The sequence below is a fragment of the Glandiceps talaboti genome, chromosome 4 (genome assembly GCF_964340395.1).
Source record: "Glandiceps talaboti chromosome 4, keGlaTala1.1, whole genome shotgun sequence".
In the NCBI taxonomy this organism is placed as follows: domain Eukaryota; kingdom Metazoa; phylum Hemichordata; class Enteropneusta; family Spengelidae; genus Glandiceps; species Glandiceps talaboti.
In genome coordinates, this window is record NC_135552.1 from 8,343,342 (window position 1) to 8,363,035 (window position 19,694).

At 36.5% G+C, this 19,694-nt stretch overlaps 1 protein-coding gene and 1 non-coding gene across 2 annotated transcripts; one reads left to right on the top strand and one right to left on the bottom strand.

Moving 5' to 3' along the window:
• Window positions 1–1,741: 1,741 nt before the first annotated feature.
• Window positions 1,742–11,468, bottom strand: LOC144433988 (uncharacterized). The gene is made up of 7 exons (XM_078122424.1): window positions 10,988–11,468; window positions 9,774–9,889; window positions 9,037–9,287; window positions 8,239–8,294; window positions 5,678–5,861; window positions 4,706–4,778; window positions 1,742–3,784 (listed from the first exon to the last, which is right to left on the bottom strand). The coding sequence occupies exons 1-7, from the start codon at window positions 11,396–11,398 to the stop codon at window positions 3,697–3,699; spliced, it is 1,179 nt and encodes a 392-aa protein (XP_077978550.1). The 5' UTR covers window positions 11,399–11,468; the 3' UTR covers window positions 1,742–3,696.
• A 470-nt stretch (window positions 11,469–11,938) lies between these two features.
• On the top strand, window positions 11,939–12,012 carry Trnan-guu (transfer RNA asparagine (anticodon GUU)). The gene has a single exon. It is a non-coding gene; the product is annotated as a tRNA-Asn (tRNA).
• The last annotated feature ends 7,682 nt before the right edge of the window (window positions 12,013–19,694 follow it).

Genomic DNA, 19,694 nt, shown 5'->3' on the forward strand with positions numbered 1-19,694 from the left:
TTTGCTCAGTTTGCATATCAAGTCAATGGTGGTTTGCATTAGTCAAATTATCAACCATGAGGATCAGTTTAAGTTATGTTATGTTATGTCATGTCATGTCATGTTCACTATTAATATTGCCTTTCTCTTGCTCACACGATGCCAATTATTCAATCTGATATTTTCGTTACAACCATAAACAGCACACTTCCACCTTTCTACTATGTTTGTAGTTGAGGAGGAGAGAGCTAGCCCACACAATATAGCCAACATAGAGGTACTAACGTAAATAGACCAACTGTAGCCAGGAACTATAGCTTATACACTCGATCACCCCCTGTGTCAATTCTACTTTCGAATTCCGAAGCATATAACCGCCTAGTTATCAAAACCGATCAGCAATGTATCTACATTGTGTTGTCAAACAAGCAATAGGGTCCGTGCCTGATTCACAACTGCTTACATACGGGCATCAATCCAGCGTACACGGTTCCACCAAATATTATTTAAGACAATTCACGTAATCACAAGGACTAGACAGTTTCAAGTAAAAGTAAAGTAACAAATAGCTTTAAACTCGCAAATACTAGTCAAATATTATAAGCCCGTCGTTTCGGTCGATGGACCCTACTGTGGAAACCCGAAGTTACAGAAGATAAATGACGTTTTAAAAAGTCTTACTTCGTGCCTGCACTAACCGATCATCCAGGGACTGTGCAATCGTAAAAATAGCCTTTCTCACAAGCTAATGTCGAGAAACCACCAACTAATATAAACCTGCCAAGTACTTATCTCATATTCTCCAGTCTAAGAGTACCCTTGTTATGATGTCAGGTAGCTGAAAATAACCATCGACAGATTGCACAGGGATCAGGGAGTAGAAAAAAACAATAGCCTTAATTAGAATATCTCGTCGTCGCCACGTAAATTGCATATGGCGCCCTCTACGGTAGTGACAATAGTTGAAATTATAGACCAGAGTTATAGACATTCACGCGATCGCAGTTTACTCATTGTAGTGGCCATTGTTTTCGTTCTATAGTCTAAATCGGGCTAATTAAAGTTACTATAAAGATTACTTGAACAAAAACAGTAGGTAAAATCTCTGTACAAGATTGCAAGGTACCGTATATGTATTTCACTAAATACTCAACCAATCATTGAACTTCGAAGTTCAATGCAATATTGGTAATTTGACAGTGTGCAAAGGGATACTGGACACTATTTTGTAAATAACACATCCTCTCAGTCCACCGTATTGAGTGCAACTACTGTCAATTCAGGCCTACACAGCTGAATATAGAAATATGACACATCTGTACCAGTACAAATAAATACAGCATTTTATTCCTAATAAATGTGATTGTCGGATTTATTTCAATAGAAGAAACTTGTGCACATATAAAACCAACGCTACACACGACTTTGCTACTATAAAGTCACTCAAACAGATTCAAGTTTACTTTTGTACAGGGATCAATTTAGAACTGTATAAGTCGTGCAGCAGGTAATTATCGCAATGTCATGGTAACTTACCCTTTTTCTATCTTCCGCACATGTGCATTTTTCTCTTTTAGCACATTACAAAATAATGCAAATGATCAATAAATTATATACTATTTAAAATTAACATGCTTGTTGATTATTCAATATGGTTGCAGGTACTCTACATGCCACAACCACAATCTTCTAATAAATACAACAAAAATACAGATGCCCTTTTATTATTCCAAAGAATTTTTTATTAAACATTAATTCCATAATTGGTGGTTCAACAACCGTTGTTTTTTGTTAAAATCACTACTAGTACTTCACTACTTGTAAAAACACTAAGTCAACTATCTATGCTCAGTACAAAAAAAAATTCACTAAAAATATGTTACAAAGACGCTACTTTAAGCAACCCCATACGAAAGAATAAGAGTTACTTTGAACTAGGTCTACCTGGGATGTTACACCAAACCCATTCAGATAGATAGATAGGTACTACACTAAATTATCAGTACAAACTGACACGATTCCAGTTCTGAACAAAGAAATGGCTCACATTTCACTTCATAAAAAAATACATTATTGTATATATGAACAATGCAGCAGCTACCTAGCTGTAACAATTACGGGAGAAGTCACTCCACTTAGTAACTCTTGACAAAACTCTAGAATTTAAACATGGTAAAACTCTTCACTTATATTACAAAAAAAATTCACATATGTCGTAATTGTTTTTGTTTTTTATATCTTTGTAAACTGAACAGAGATGTACCACTTGAACACATAAAAAGACAAAATTTAAGATCATGAACTGAATGTGTAAATTTTTCAACGCACCCTATTTCAGTAACATGTAATAGTGCTTTTTGACCTCCGACCTCTCAAGAATGTAGGTCATTCAGTCAAGAAATCTAATACAATTGTAATAACAGATTAAATGAAATAGTTCAACAGATACGTCTTTTAATAATAACCACATGATGACTACTGAAAAGCCTACCCAACTCCAGATGAATAATATAATTACTATGAGGAGGGGGAGGGGGGAGGGAGTCGTGTACCCTCAAAGCCAATTAGATGCACCACTGACACTGCAATTTACCACACTAAATTTTGTACCCTTCTTTCTTACTATGTATTATATGTAGTGACTCCTAGTAAGAGAAATACGGATTTTACCATTTCAACCCACAACAAAGCATAGTGTCTTTCACTAGAGGGAACACTGGAGGGGGAGGAGGGAGGGAGGGAGGGAGAGTACGTAATCAAAAGCTCATAGGAGGATAAGAGATAGTGGAATGTACATTAACGGGTTTTGGTGTCTGGGTTTGGAGATATAACATACCAGCATTATTTGGACGATTTCTTTCCAAAATACTTGTAACCTTGAAAGGCAGGATATGTAGACAGTAGGGCATCACTTTGTTGATATCACTGGCATACTTTGCAGACAAATCACTCGACATAAGAACTAGTATGGAAACCAACTATTAAACTATGTAACCTTTCCTTAAACTAACAGTACCGTGGGTTAGTATACAGTGATACAGATGAAATAAACAGGAACTGAAGTGGCTGGTGGGTTCAGATTAAATTACTAACAAAAGTTTTAAGTAGTTACCGAAGGAATTTTGCATTGTCTTTAGGAGGAGGCAAACATAATGCTCCATGGGAGAGAGACCAGTGGTGCCATACTGGTCATGACATACCCCAGTGTAGAAAAAAACGTTAATTAAAAAACTTTGTGGCCTGGGAAAACTAATGGGAATTTAAGATGCCTGATTGTAGGTTTTATGCACAAAGGTGTCTGACTTACTTTTGTTACTTTGATGTCTTTGTATATATCAAATATTTCTAAAAGAAAGACAGGGTATAATGAGAACAGATATCTCCTACAAATGAAAGTTTCTACTCACAGAGCCAAAACAGTTCTTGGAGGTAAATCCAAAATTTTCACTGACACCTCATCATCATCATCATCATAGAAGACCCCTAGTGATATACTTACTGAACACCTGCGAAAATTTCAGATTTGCTTCAAAAAATGTTGACATCGTAAGTGGAAATTTTCATTTGTAACTATGAACCCCTGATTATGAACAATCATTCTCTAAATATCTCATATTTTTCAGACACCTTGATGTAGTTAGAGAAGCCATCACCTTATAAGCAACACATCTGAGTAAGGTCAACACTTCATAACACATGTGCATACCACCACATCTGTTATTTTTTGTTTCCAGATCTACGAGGTGGTCTCTGTTTCTCCTCCTTCGCCCTGGCTTTGATGTCAAACCATGGTAACACAAAGTCTCTGTGTGAAGAGAAGGAACATTACATATTGAGGTTACAAAAACCAGCTGGATATAGAAAGCATTTCATATGGTACTGTAATGTGAAGAAACCAGCAATGAGACACTTGAAGTCATTTTTCATTAAGGTAATCGGGTGGCGATCACTGGCCCAATGAGGGCTGTCTATCAGTAACATATATTGTTGACTTCACAGGCCATTCATAAAGGAATTTGTTGTTCAATTTTAACAAAACTTAGACTTCAAAATACTCAGTGAATCAATATATGAAAAAATTATTGCTCAGTGGAAGCAAAATTCTGAACAAAAATGTCAAATTTGGTCAAATCTTTGGAATAAATTGGTGAAAATTTAGCTGAATGTTGCCGGTAAATGTATTTGGCAGACACCTAGAACTGTGACCTAAACACATTCAAAACAACATACTCCACCAATGTTTAATGCAAAGTAAGTGAATGTCCCGTTAATTCAACGTAAAAAAAAAAACTATGCAAATGGTCCATTTTTGAGTCCAAATCTTGTCATTTTCAAGTACAGGAAAATCATGTAAATCGGTAACGAATAGTAATCGAAAAACGAAAATCAAACATCAATAGGTCAAAGTTTGAAGAATCTGACATCCTGTTGTTGATATCATACACAATTCAAGTTAGAAGGCATACCACGTAGGACTGGGAGTAATATGAAATGTAATGTGATTGTCATTTGCCAAGTGCTGGACTAATTTGTAACTCATTTGCAAAAAGTTTCAAGGTGAGGAGGGTCCATCAACACAAGTACACCCCTCAACACAGATGGGGAAGGGGATTGATCTGTCAGTGTCTATTACATAGAACACTATACAATATTTACCTTGAGTTGGTTCTCTGATTGAAATGTGAACATTATGGATGTTTTATTAAATTTGATATTTTATACTTACGTTTGCTGTATTGAAGGCAGTGGTTGACTGAAGACAGAGACAGGAAGTAGGTCCTGCACTTCTATGCATTCAGCTATGACAAATACAGGATGAGAAACATATATTATGTGTTATTAGTTACAATGACAGATAGCACCAAATGTTACTTGACCTGGCAGCAATTCTTGTGGTTGCCAGTAGGTGTATTATGAAATAAAACCTTCGATGATAATTAGTTAAATAAATTTAAATCTTTGAAAAATGGTAGGTAGCGGAGTGAATTCCTTGCATACATTCACACACACACATACAATAAGTGAGTGCTACTCATTTGCATTTATTGTCCTATGTGTAAATGCAGAACAGTTCTGATTTGAGGTAGGAACCTGAGATTGTAAATGTATATGTGAACAGTCCTAGTGACAATTCACATATTAGTATTAATAGAATGTTGTAATCAAGGAAGCAATGATTTGAAGACATATTCTCATATTTTGTTAGTGATTAAGTATACATTCAGTGCAAAATAAGTAAAATAATCCACTTTACATGCCCCACTGTTAAAATTACTTCACGTTGACATCTTAGTCCTCTACTGGCTAACTACTAGTGAGTGGTAGTGCATAGCATAAGTGCCAAGACCACAATGTCCGTCCCCTAGCTTATACATAGTAGTGTAATGACTCTGACTGCACCTAGGCACTTTGAAAGGTTGCTTTCCTAGAAAGAACATCATGCACTCCCAGGTGTTGGGAAAGCTGTCATTGTTCTTCAGTTGTGCTGAAATAGTTGGGTGGCAGTCAAGGGAATACGGTTACCATGATAACTCGGCTTTCCCTCCAACGCAAACTGATAAATGTGTGCATACACGCAAGTACAAGCTAGGAGTGAAGGATATCTACTGTTCAGTCAGATGAGGATTAAAATGTCCTCAATGGTAATAGTTTTACTTCACAGCTTACACTGTTGTGACTGATGACAGTCAATTCTTACCTTCGTAAGTGTTTGGTCTAAATGTTGTTAAAATCTGTAACTGTTGGTCCTTCTTTAATAGTTTTCTTTCAAGCTTTTCATGTTGTCGGAGCTCTCTTATCCTTTGAATGTCCCAGCGTTTTCTCTTCTTTTCGTCAATTTCAAGTTTTTGATGCCGCCTATTGTATGCTTCATCTGTAATGTCCTAGTATAAATAGCAACAAGATAGTAATTATTGTACTTTTATATATATTTTTACTACTTGTGGAGTTATGATCTGTTGGTATGTGCAATTTATATACTCATAGGAAATGTACACTCCCTGATTTTGCAGGGATACAACTAATTTTAAAAGTAACAGGTAAAATTGTACAAGTAGGCGGTAATACCTATCAGGGAGACCCATAAATTTGCTAAATAATGGATATATAGTCACTAGTGGTCAAAACAAAATATTTTAAACACAAATTCCTGAAAAAGTAGCTTGCGAGAAATTGTGTAGTAGTCAGTTGTTTTGGCAGGCTATAGGTCTTTATCTACATGTACACCCCTGTTGTGGTGTACTGTAACTCACACTCGTACTCAGACATAAAATCAGAGATTCAACAAGAATACAGAACTTACAAACAATGCAAGCTAAGCTGCAAAGGATTATGGGATTATCTGTAGTTATCATAATGCCTAATCTGTGGCACAGTGTGCCCTCTAATGATAACCAAATTTTGTTGTGAGTCAAAATGAGAAAAACTGGCATTTCTTGTGAGTCACTACATAACATAGTAAAAGATAGGGGACACCAAAATTTGATGCATCACTAGAAATTGTGTGTGTCAGTGGCGTGTCAAATTGGCTTAGATGACACACTGATAGAACAGATTTCCTACAAGGATCTGGGTAACTAAGACTAGATCATTTGTTGTCATAAAAATATGACAAGATTGTTCACAACTGTTATTGATTTTTGACTTTGTTGCAAAGATTGCAGTCATTCCAACCACAACGTCAAGCCATTTTGGAGACACAGTCTTGACACTGGGAAAATTGGATTTGTGATAGCGAGTCAACAAATATTGATTGTGTTCACCATCATTATCCCTTTAGTGTAGTACATGGTAATGGCAAAGTACCATTCACAACATTCCAAATAACAAATATTCACATTCCCTGTTGGGTATATGAATACCACTATAATTTATATGTAATTCTCTGTTACTAAGACTTGTTATCCTGATACATCTCTTTAGCTGGATGTTATAGCTGTGGATGTGGACAAATCTGACGTTGGGTCTAAGGTTTTCTAATAAACACCTTGTGAGGGCGCCATCACCAGTGAGTGACTTGGTGATCTGAGATGCTGTTGATACATACTTATGTATCAGTTTTACGTTTTACCTAATTGAGAACTTATTACACTAATATTATATTAAGTAATGATGAACATTAAACTGGCTTAAACTGAGTTTACAAGCTTTTCCACACCAAAAAATATATACAAATCTATTCTATGTTTGATATAATGTTACAGAGCTGAGTTTATAAGCTGCTATCTCAAATGAAAATACTAAAACCACAATTCAATCATGCCTTCTATAACATTACAATTGTCTTTGGGTATTGTTTGAAGAGTCGTCTGCATAGTAGAGATGGTCCTAGACATTTTTTTTATATGTATGATAAATTGTGTCATCAGATCATTTATAAGTTACATCTTACTACAAAGTTGGAGTTGTCAATTGCAATCAATGGTTCAATCAATGTGTGTAGAATAGTGCGAGTACCTTTCAAATACACAGCAAATAAATGGCACCCAAAAGGTGTAGAAACCCAGCTTGTGCACCTGTCATGTTGACACATGACAATCTTGACTTTTTATTTTACATTTATTTACCACATTTGTCACTAATTTGTTTATGTATCATGTCTGAATACCAGGATTAAATTCTGACAATAACAAGTGATGAATTAGTATGTTTCAGCACATAAAATATCATAAACATATTTTAATATGTGGTAGACATAGAAGACAAAGGAACTCAGCTTATGCCAATTCAAATTTGTTATATCAAATGATATTTGATTTTATTCTGAAAATTGATTGATATGAAGACATTTCATTAAAGGGCCATACGGATGCCGATTGGGTTTTGGTGAATTTTCAATTAGCAAAACAATTTTATCATGGCTTCCTACTTGAAAAATTAATGTGAAACAACATAAACAAAGTCTGTGTTTGTAATCCAATACATTACAAAAAGCTTTAAAAAAAAAAAATTGTTTTAAAAGTTTGTTACTGTATGTACAATAACAAACACTTTACAATCTTTTGGAATGTATTGAGTTATATAGACAAGGACTTGACATATGCTATTTCACATTCAATTTTCACATTGGAAGCCATAGTAAAATTGTTTTATAAATTAAACATCCAAAATAAAGACTCACTTCTCATCCATATAACCACTTCACACATAGAACCTGTATTCACGTGAAGATAATACAAAACACATGTCATGAAATCTCACGTTTCAATAAAAGGAAAACATGTTATGATTCTATCATTGTTAAATACAAGTTGTACCTACCTCCATACCATCACATACTGGCACAGTGGATACAATATTTATCCTCCACTCAGGCACTGCAAAGATAATGAAAACACAATTACACATGCCTTCATGTAAAGTTAGTTACCAACACATTGCATCAATAATTTGTTTAGCATCATATTTTTAAAATAAAATGCTGCCCTTGTAATTCCAAATCATTAGTATTTTCTGTACTTATCAAAAGAATATTGCATCAGCCAAGTTCTTTAACTTGGGAGCACTTGCTTGAATATAAGAGAAGGAGGGGGTCTGACATCAATGTGATTGCTGAACTTCTTTTTCACACTTTTAACCAAATTCTGAAATTTTCACACCTTCAATGATAATGTGTTCTCTGTTTTTTACTACTGAGATGTTGATTAAAAATTTTCTTATAATGTGATGTACAGTCCTGGGTTTCTGGTTAATGTTTTAATGTGTTTACCAAGTTTTTAAATTGTGGTTTGGCCGCTACAATTTTCATCATGGGTTTACATCCTATATCAAACATGTCAATGTCACGTGTGTGAACATTCCTTTAGGGAGAGGGGGGACTTTTTTTTTGCCCAAATGAATTATGTTAGTTTATTGAGCGTGTGTGACATTGTGTGATCAATCCTAAGGGATGGCAATCTCACTCTACCTTGATGCTATATCAGTATGACACTATACTCACAGCATTAAAAAGTCATAACTCATGAACGAAACACAATATTTGTCAAAAAATATACACAGGAGGTATTGAGATAAATACTTCTCCTGACTCAATGTATCCCTGTGATCTTGACAACTTACAAAGAACTGGTTCATCAAAAGACCCAATATCACACGAGACTGGAGGTATTCTGTTTTGACTAAAATAATGTACATTTGTCCATAACAGTTTTTCATCTTTTTCTTTCCGGTCTTCTTTCTCTCTTCTCTTCCAATTTTGTTGTTTATCTGTTCTTAATTTCTCACTGTTTTTTGTTGAATCAACAACTTTCGCAGATGGCGTTTTGTGAAATCTTTTACTTCCTGGCGTTGTACATTCATCTGAAGATTTCCTGTACGAAGAAATAAAAAAGGTGTATTACACTCTTTGATGTCAACTTCAGTAAATGTGTTTCATATACTGTAACAGTGTAAGTCTAGTAGTATAACAAAGGATTGAAACATCATGCAAAGGAACTAACTACTTCTGTATGTTGGCGTATAAATAGCGCCACCACAGGCAAAACTTTAAACAAAATATTATGACTTAGCACCACAGAGGGCGCTATTAACTGCCACCCTTCATCTACTACAGGAACTGACAACATGGATGGTTTACGTTGTTTTCAAAGTCAATACAAAATATTACTCAGCTAAAAAAGAGCAGTTATTTAAAAGAATAAACTTCAAGGTTTCTTGCAAGCCAAATACTCACTTGCTTTGAGACCTTATATAATACTTATTGAATTGTTCTTTTCTCTTTTTTTAAATAAATTTTTTTATGTTTTTGTTCACTTGGCAAGTGGCCGTTTTAGCAAATAAACTTCCAACAAACCTACCTTTTTTGTAACTGTGTAGAAATCTGTCGTTTTTGGGGGGATTCTGTTTCCTGAGATTTACTACTCTTGTGTGCAAGGCTCATCCGCCTTTCCATTCGTTCCAGCCGACATTTTAACTAGAGACCAAGGTACAACACAACAGTCAATATTGAGTACTAAAACATTTATAACTAAACACAACTAAATCTAACTAAACACACACCATAATATTTGACAGGCTAAGAGCTTTTCGCCTGCAACCTGTTAGTCTTGTTCACTCGACAATAGATGGCATAGTTTGGTACAATCACCTCAAAAAGTGACATAATCAATGAGATGCTGCCATAGAAATTATGGAAAAAATTAGCATCTATTATATCATAAGTCTACTACAAGTTAAATTTTCAAATGGATCAAACACTCAATATTGCTTTCATAAAACCATATTTTTGGTATTCAATTTATGAACCAGTTCCAAATCATTTAATTCATGTGTTCAGTGTAGTACTACAGAAACAACAAAAGTGTCGTGACCTCTGTTCGACCCTTGCACTCGTTTCGTTTATGGCACTGCATTATGGGAGTAGTGTACACATTCATTATACTTATATAGACGCCAGTGACGAAACGTGTTGTTATTGTTGTGTACAAAGTCTAATAAAATAGCCCGAATGATCTCGCGCCCTTTCACCAGTCGAGAGGTCTTACTATCTTTGCACTCGCGAAAAGGTGTGCATTGTAAACCAACAAAGACCAGTCTCGATTTGTGTAATTGTAAATCAAACAATTTATCGAATCATGGAAACGACATCGCGTTACCATTCTACACCGGAAGAACTTCTCCCAGACCGGAAGTAAATTCGGCTATTTGAATGCAAACCAAGTCCTGAAATTGATAAGTGTGTATTGCGTTTAAATTTGTCGCTGAATTCAATATAAAGAATAAAGCATACGCTTTCTAATCTGGGGATATGTTGTTTCCAAGAGAAATTGTACAAAGAGACGGGAAAATCCACATTGACTGCAGCGTACCCGCCATGTTGATGATGAGAAGCCATTGAAGGGTCAGTCGCATTCATGCTAATGACTGCACAAACACCTAATTCATATGCATCGCTGTCCTTTCAACGGTTTAAAACGTTGTCAACTAAATAACCGTTGATTGTCATGTGACCTTCTATTCCTCTATGGATTCCGCGATAGAAATAAAACTGAAGCTGAAAATAACACTTTACCGTGTCTCTCTCGGTTCGCAACGTCTTCACTTCGCGATCTTTCGCCAGTAGTTGTTGTTGCTGCTCTTGAATTAAGTCTAAGTGCAGAAGCAGGAGTTCTTTCAAATGCTTTACTTGTGATTCTAACCGTGTCCTTTCTTCTTCCTCCTGAAACGTTTGCTCACTGTCCGATCTACCTATGTTGTTCGATGTACAAAGCTCCTTTGAATTAGAAACGTCTTGTGCGAACGATTTACTTGTAACGTTCGTATTATTGTCATCGTGATTTGAAAGGTGGTTAGTGACAGTGGACGGCATCTCGCCATAAACTGCTGAATTTCTTGACATATTCTTTCGGTGTACACCTGGTCGACCCTCGATCTTCACACGTTGAGGTCCGACGATTTCCGATTTCATGTTTCCCGGAGCCATGAAGCAGTGGAAAATCAACTTCACACTGAAATACCTTGCAAAATCGATACTACAAAATACGACCTAGCCATTGTTGTAGTTAGACATACGGACACGTGATGTCGAGCCGCGCTTGCTAATGAATAATAATTGTGTCCTCGTTCAACGCTATTTATAAAATTAGTATCTAGTTTTGAACTTTTGAAATAAATTGAAAGTTAGAAAACACAGACATTTAATATGTTACTTATTTTTTAAAGATTTGTATCACTTAAAATGAAATTTATAGATAATAGTTTGCAATAATACTTGTGAAATAAAATAACATTCTTTATTCTTACCCATTGACGTCATATTGTGTTTGCTAACTCTGCCAGGATGCAACTTTAAGGGAACACGTTACATTTGAACTCCTAATAAGTCGATTATTAAAATGTTTAGGTTATTAATGTTCTATATCTGTGTTCACACCTACCATAACGGGAATCTGAAAAATAATTGTTTACATTGTATTGTGATAGATTGTTAAATAGGGGCAAAGTTTCAACTGAACTCAGCAATGTCTCTGTGGCGCAATCGGTTAGCGCGTTCGGCTGTTAACCGAAAGGTTGATGGTTCAAGCCCATCCAGGGACGGTTATCATTTTTTTCTTTATAAGTGTAATGTTTTTATTTTATTATTTTCCTTGTAAATCTTTTTTCTTTTCTTTTTTACCAGTTTATTTTCTATTTATTTCTTCACTATCATCTGCCAAAAAATCGTGTAAATAAATACTTCCTTTACCAACAAAAAGCTCAGTATAGTATTTAGAAATGTTGCATCTATTTTAAGAAAATATAGGTAGGCCCAAGTATATTGGTAAATGGTGTCAACAAGGATATACAACACAGTGCAGGCGGGCCCGTGGGAGACAGACAGAATTGTGCCTGTGTCTCAACGAATGCATGACTACCTACATCGTATTAGACTGTAAGATACGTCGTGCCGTTCGTTCCGCCCTCACCGGCCTCCTCTCATCCTCTCACGACTATCGCTACACTATTCCACTATCCAAACTGAAACTTTGATTTTTTTTTTAAATTTTCGCTCCGAATAGTGTAAGTAGTTCTTGTGGGGGAGGGGTTGACCGATGTGTAAGTACGGCGTACCCGAGACCAGACCACATCCGTACATATGAGACAAAATTTGTTGTATGGGCATACCGGATGGGGCCTTTATTTCTACCAGCAGCTGGGAAATAACAATAGAAGTCAGTTACTTATGAAAAGACAGTGTAATAGTGGTCAATATCATCTGTACTGAGGTAGCGCAGTGACAGGTTTAAATCTTGAGCGAAAGCTCGGTTTTGAATCTCTCCCCATATTAAACTGTTGGAGCGTCATTTTTTCAAACAGACAACCACTATATTTTCACTTGGAAATACCAATAATGTAGACATTGCACATATTAGTCAGTGATCGATATTATCCATATTAAAGCAGTATGTACAGAACCAGCAGGTTGAAATCGTGATCGTTGTTGAGGGCGCTGATTTGCGAGTGCGGACCCATAAATCAAATTTGATTTCATTTATCATGTATACAGTTACACAAATACGTTTACTAACAAGTGATGCATGTAATACTGTTGACGGTGAACGATATTACGAGTAAGTTATTGTACCTTTTTAAAGTAACAATACTAAAAAAAAAACGTTCCAGGTGCATTACTAATATCCCAGACAGTACACAAATTTACATTGTGGGTTGCTGTTCGTACAGTACAGTAGATCTGCATAGTTACGTAGGCCATACGATTTAACAATTTGGAACTTTATTACTAGTAAGAATTCTCATGTGATTTCCTGTCCATACCATCAGTATTCTGCATTTAATCGCGTTTTTCTCTCCTTTGCGAAATGAATAAAAATTTGGGTTAATGTGATGTCCGAATTTATTTCGAGATTGTGTATTTTACTAGTATAATACATTTTGCCCCTAGTCGTGACTGCACAAGCACATAAAAAGGGAATTATGCCATCGTGTATACGCAATGACGATAAATTTGAACCGTGGATTCACCAGTAAACACATGGGAGTCGATAGCAATATCATTTAATGACGATGGTGATTATCATGGTGAATCCTCATTAAAATGACATTTTAAATTCCTGTCATACCATTGTAAGACACTACAGATGGCGACTAAACATTGTGAAAAAGCATACTCCTAGCTTCCGATAGCTACTCTGAATTACAGTAAAAGATAAAGCGAAATCTATAGGACAAGTGAGTCGGCTACCACTCTGACCGTATACTAACAGTAGGTTGATACATGTGGAAAATACGCAAATTAAAAAAAATAAAAAAATAAAAAAAACCATAGGTCATTATATGAAACCTTTATTCCACATCTACTGTCTATGCTACAACCCATTCAATACCTACTCAGACCCGAAAGACGAAGAACGCTGCATGCTGCGAATCTTAATTTCAGAATCCTCTCTTCTTTTGTGTATGTTAAATTTGTGTGCGTGCGCGTGCGTGCGCGTGCGCGTTTTGAAAAAGTACTTGAAAAAAGTTATATGCCTCTGGGCTTGGTTGCTTAAATACGCAGATTGTAAGTTACTAGTCGTAGTATATCCAACCCAACTGTGAAAATAAGCTCCATTGCTTTATTCACCTCAGAGCGGTCTATTTCCTTCGTGCATTTGTTTTCGATTGTTGTTGTTGTTGTTGTTGTTGTTGTTGTTGTTTAGGGAGTGAGTGGACGCCCTTCCCCAACATCTCGAAACAATAACATCGAAATACAATTGAGGCCACATTATATTCTTAATTAGATTAATTTACATGCGAGGACGATATTTATAGAATATACATGAAATTATTAATGATATTTCATTATGATATATTTGAGCTTTTTAATGCCATTAATCACACGTCCATATATTATGCTTTGATAGTGTGACACACACACACACACACACACACGCACACACACACACACACACACACACACACACACACACACACACACACACACACACACACACACACACACACACACACAGACCATGTACCAGGCCTACCAGGAGTACCAATGTAACTCTATTTTGCTCTACGAATATACTACGTATGCATATTACATTAATGTTCACTTCAATAGTGACGTATACAATATACTCTAGATAGCCCAGAGACTTGGCTATCTGACACAGCACATTTCTGTTCTAGAGAACGACAATATCACGATATGTGTCAGAGACAATTAATTGTCTGTGTATGTGTGAAGAGCCGATAAACCGGGCGATAAACAGCCAAGTCTGTCACGTCTCAGTTCTGACTACCTATTACCACTGACAGCATACGTACACCTTGGTTTCTCATAGCGATAAATAACAATCACCAAAATTGTACTAAAAGTCACTCTGACGGCCAAGGTGGGAAAGTGGAAAGATCAGCAGTATAATTCGTGATTATATAATCGCAGTATTTATTGCAAGTCAGCGCAGTTCATTGGGTTGACGTAATCTCTAATGAACGTCGATCGAGCTCGAGTGATTATTTTGATAACGTCATCGATGTCATGGACACTGTTGACGTGGCGTTATTTCGACACAATAGAACACAATATTAACACACTCATGCTAACAATATCAATATATGCATATTCTACTAAAGAATCCTCCATGTATTGTCACAAACAAGTGTCTGTGGTATTATACAGCTATACTCAATATGTGCAATTAGTGACATTTCCATGCAAGAAATAATCACGATGAAAATGCCGCGGCGCGTAACAGGTATTTGACCTTGACCACATATGTCTGAGGATAGTCTCGGTTACCCAGAATCTCCACCCTAGCAGGCCATGAAGTTAGACGTCATGTGACAGTGGCGAGACTGGGTAACGAGACTTGTATGTGCGTAGATCTACGCTGACATTCATCGTATCGCCTGTGTAAGGGACCGGTAAGTTTCTTCGGCCGGGGGGGGGGGGGTCGGTGGATTGCGAGGGGGGTCACCCTGTTTTTGAAATTGGCAGTGGGGGGGGTCATGCTGTTTTGAAAATTGTGGATAGGGGGGTCATTGTGTTTTGGATTGTGATGGAAGAAGAAAATCCTTTTCTACAATGGCATATAGCCTTGTCTGAACTGACTGGTACATGTATAATTATTATTGTCCCTGTTTCTTACATAAATTCTTTAATATTACTTCACTTAAGAGTTCAAACATACCTCTACTATATACATATACATGTATCATCTAGCTACCACACTAGCTACAGAACATGTTGTGTAAATGCTTGGCTGTTTCATAAAGTTAATGCTTCACTTATATTGTACTTGGGGCAAAAGTAAACTTGAAGGTTTCGTAATTGATGGTAATCTTCAGAGATAGTTTATAAAAGAAGTTAATCTAAATTGTTCTACTCTTTCGTATGATGAGTAGATGCACTTTCTATTTTGGACACTATATGTTATCGACACTACAAATCACCACATCTCATCAGATTCCAGTTTCTATTATACACTAGCTATGGCCACCTAAACTTCTCTAACATACCAGTGAATTTTAATACTATACATGCAATATTAATGCCACTGTACCAATGTTACGGGACCATTTTTATGTGACATGGGAAACTCATTTAAAACTTACATTAACTTTAGCTTTGAAAACTTTCGAAGCTTTGAAATATTACCTCAAAGGCTATGAATAACCTAAAAATTGCCTTAATAGAACCAAAAGTCCTCCGGATCTGCTAGGGGAGACCCCCAGGACTCCCTCACCCCCCAGAGGTCATTCATGCATTCAACCAACAATCAGACGCACCAGCCTTTTTAATGTCATATGGTATTAAGAAGTTTCACCCTATGCTGATTTGAGATGATATTGTCTTTTAAGATGTGAAATGTTTGCCAAGATCAAGATAGTCAAAAAATTGCCTTAAACTCCAAATCTCCCTCAACAATGATACTACCATTAGATGTGCTGACCTTTACTATAATGATGGCATTTAACTTAAGACCCCCTAGGACCCCTATAAGAGGTGTACGTACATATTCTCTTCTCAAGCTATCCCATTATCTTTCACGGTCTAGATGCTATTAAACTCCATTTTGAATATATTTACCCTGTGTGGTCAATAATTATGTGATAGTGCTATCCCAGGATCTTGTAAAGTATTTATGAGACAGTCAAGCAGTCCACATTGATTCATGATAAAAAAAAAAACCTGTTATGTGAACATGGTATGGGGGGGGGGGGTCATCATGTTATAGAATGAAGTGTTGGGGGTCAGCCTGTTTTTGGTTTTACAGATAGGGGGTCACACAGTGACTTTTTGTCGACCCGATGGCAAAATGTTTTGAATTTTCGCTCCGAACATATAGTGCCTGATAAGTGGTAGCGCCATAGTTCTTGAAGTCTACACTACATGTAGGCTACACTCCCCAGGGATGGTACCAGTGGCCAGTCCTGTTAGTGTTAGGGGGTGTGTGGCCTGTGTTGGAAACCCCAGACCCCATTTTAGACCCACTTTGACCAAAAATCAATAACCCATTTTAGAACATTTACATGTTTTTTTAACGGGCTAAGAACACGCACCCAAAGGGCGACACATATACGTATACTCAAATACAGGGAGTAGCCCCCCCCCCCCCACGGGGGGGGGGGGCTATATTACACTTAGTACGTACCAGCTAACATGCCACTTTGAGCTAGCTGCTGGGGTTGTTTTTTTCACTGTCTTATTGTGAAAAAAAAACATATTGAGGTATGTTTCATCAAAGTTAAAATCAATCAATCACCGAAGTCAATTATAAAGCGCCAGTATTCAATACTCGGTGAAATTCAGAGGTGTTGTACAACTACGCATGCGTGTTGAAAGCTCTGCTGAAAAAATACCTAGTAGATTGAAACTTGAATATTGTATTCGCAATGCCCGTGTACCATGAATGACTCCCCTGGTGACGTCAGTACGCAATAGCAATTTGCAATAGTCAAAAGAATATATAAAACACACATATTTGTATTCTTCAAAGTAAATTTCATGTTTTCAATGGTTAGTTTACATATTTGTATTCTCAAAATCCTTATTTAATTATTACGAATATCTCACCGTATCTCCTCATAAAAACTATTGTATTATAATATATTATATTACATACACATTAATATCTTTTAAATTTTGTGTTGATATCCAAGTCCCATGGACTCGATTCGAAGCAAAGGAGGAAATGTTACTATTTCTTTCTTTCTTTCTTTCTTGTCAGTGAATTGCTCTCGTGTGATTTTCAGTCCATTTTATTGGGTACGTGCGACGACTGCTAAGGCTAATGTAACATGGTATAATGTACATGACACCGTGTGGTAGCGAGACGCTTCAGATGAACAACGTTAGAGGGCGCTCTCCCATAGAAAATAGTCAGCGGTCCCAATACCACTTTTATGTTATAAATTCAACACTGAATTACACATTTTCACACTGACTTTTTTCATATTAGCAATTACAGATTATGTCATGCTGATAATTATTTTCAGTTTTACCGCTCGTAAGGGATTCTTCAATAATATGGGAGGGGGTTGCATTCTCACAAGTCAGAGTAAATAATTTCAAACTAGCTGAAGCGTTAAAATATAGTGAAGGGACGTCTCTCAAGTGCTACTGTAAAGTGGTTAGTGTTTTACAATGGTCGAAGGCATTGGTTATTTCCCCCTAATACCACCACTGTGACAGTGAATGTGTGTGATTCCTGTGTTTGGACCACATTGGCATAGCTGAAGGTCAGAACTCCATGACTCGATGGGCTCAGTATCAACAATGTTGGGACTGATGTCAACATCCCCACTCCACCACATTCTCCACCTTATATCTTACCACACTATTCACCCGTGCACCCTTCACTCCTGTGAGACCCACTTATCTTTACTATTGATTTACTGCATGGTTTGTTAGTAGCAATTTGACTGATATGTTCTCACTACTGTACAACGATGACAGTACCAGCAGTGGGATGCCCTAATCACAAAATAATGCAAAGTTAGCTAATACAATGAGTAGAATGTGACCTCACCCTAATTTCATTTTCTAAAACATGGCCCTCCCAAGAACCCTCAGGAGATGTCGCATAGAGGTGACGTGAGTCAGTGTCTGTCTCTCTGTATACTCTCAGTATATACTCTCAGGTGGCCAATTGAAGGGGGTCAATCAGAACACCATAAACATAAAGACATTTTCATAAACTTTGGGTTCTGGAGAGTCCTTTCATGATTTCACATCACATAATCTTAGCTCAGTTATTGTATTGACCTCGAACTGTCTCCTTTTTACAGACTTTACTGTGTTCTTTTCCGATTTCTCTCATTAACAAACTACCACTGTTTGTTGCAAGGCTTGTACACAATCATTTATCTAGCTCTGTATCTCAGGATATAAATACACTCTCACATATTTATCAAGTGTAATAATCTATAATGTATACCCAAATCATGTGTGTAGTCAAAATATGGAAAATAGCCTAGCCTACAAAGAAATTTTCGCGACAATGTATCAATAATGGTGACCTATACATTGACCTCTATATAATTAGTGTACAGTGAGGGCGCGCCACTCAACAAAATCTTGACAATTTTCCCATAGTGATTAAAGGAATGTGTAAACTCGTGGTGGGACAGAAGGAAGTTCAACACACACATGCCATATCCCGGGTATGTAGGGGATCACAAAAGCTGAGTGAAGTCGAGGATGGCAAGCTTACCTGTGCTGAGAATAGGAAGCGTAGCGGGCATTTCAACAACATTTTTGACAACTAACTTTCATTGGGACTTGACGAATCACAGATATAGAGCTAAATTTCTTGCATAAATCATGAAATTCCTTATGGAAGGCATTGTCATAATAGTAATTACAATTTTCTTTGACAAAGTAAAGAAACCTGTTTATCAAAATAGTCAAAATTTGAAGAAATGGTAGTTTTAAACATGATACAGTATATTATAAACACAGTCATCTTTAAATGGAAGCCCTTGTGTAATACTATAAATCACTACCGGTATACTGGGCAATAGTATGTTGCAACCAATCAAATTATCTCTGTGAAGTTAATTTTTGATACAAGAAATCTGAATTAGAGAAACACTGATACCACAAGATGAAAGTAATACTTCTAGTAAACTAGCATAACCTATTCACAATATAGAGAAATACATGTACATGTCTACATTGAATGTTGGTAGTGTTACATTTACTCGACCGTTACACAAAACTCAAACCCATTTGCTTTACTTCATGTGTATCAACATGTGTCTCTTTAGTTTTGAGTTGGTTTTAAAAC

Excerpts from the sequence above, each read along its gene's own strand:
- LOC144433988 (XM_078122424.1), bottom strand. The coding sequence starts at position 11,398 with ATGGCTCCGGGAAACATGAAATCGGAAATCGTCGGACCTCAACGTGTG. Across the intron at positions 9,288-9,773 it reads TCTACACAGTTACAAAAAAG|GAAATCTTCAGATGAATGTA; the intron begins GTAGGTTTGTTG and ends TTCTTCGTACAG. Across the intron at positions 4,779-5,677 it reads TAGACCAAACACTTACGAAG|CTGAATGCATAGAAGTGCAG; the intron begins GTAAGAATTGAC and ends TATTTGTCATAG.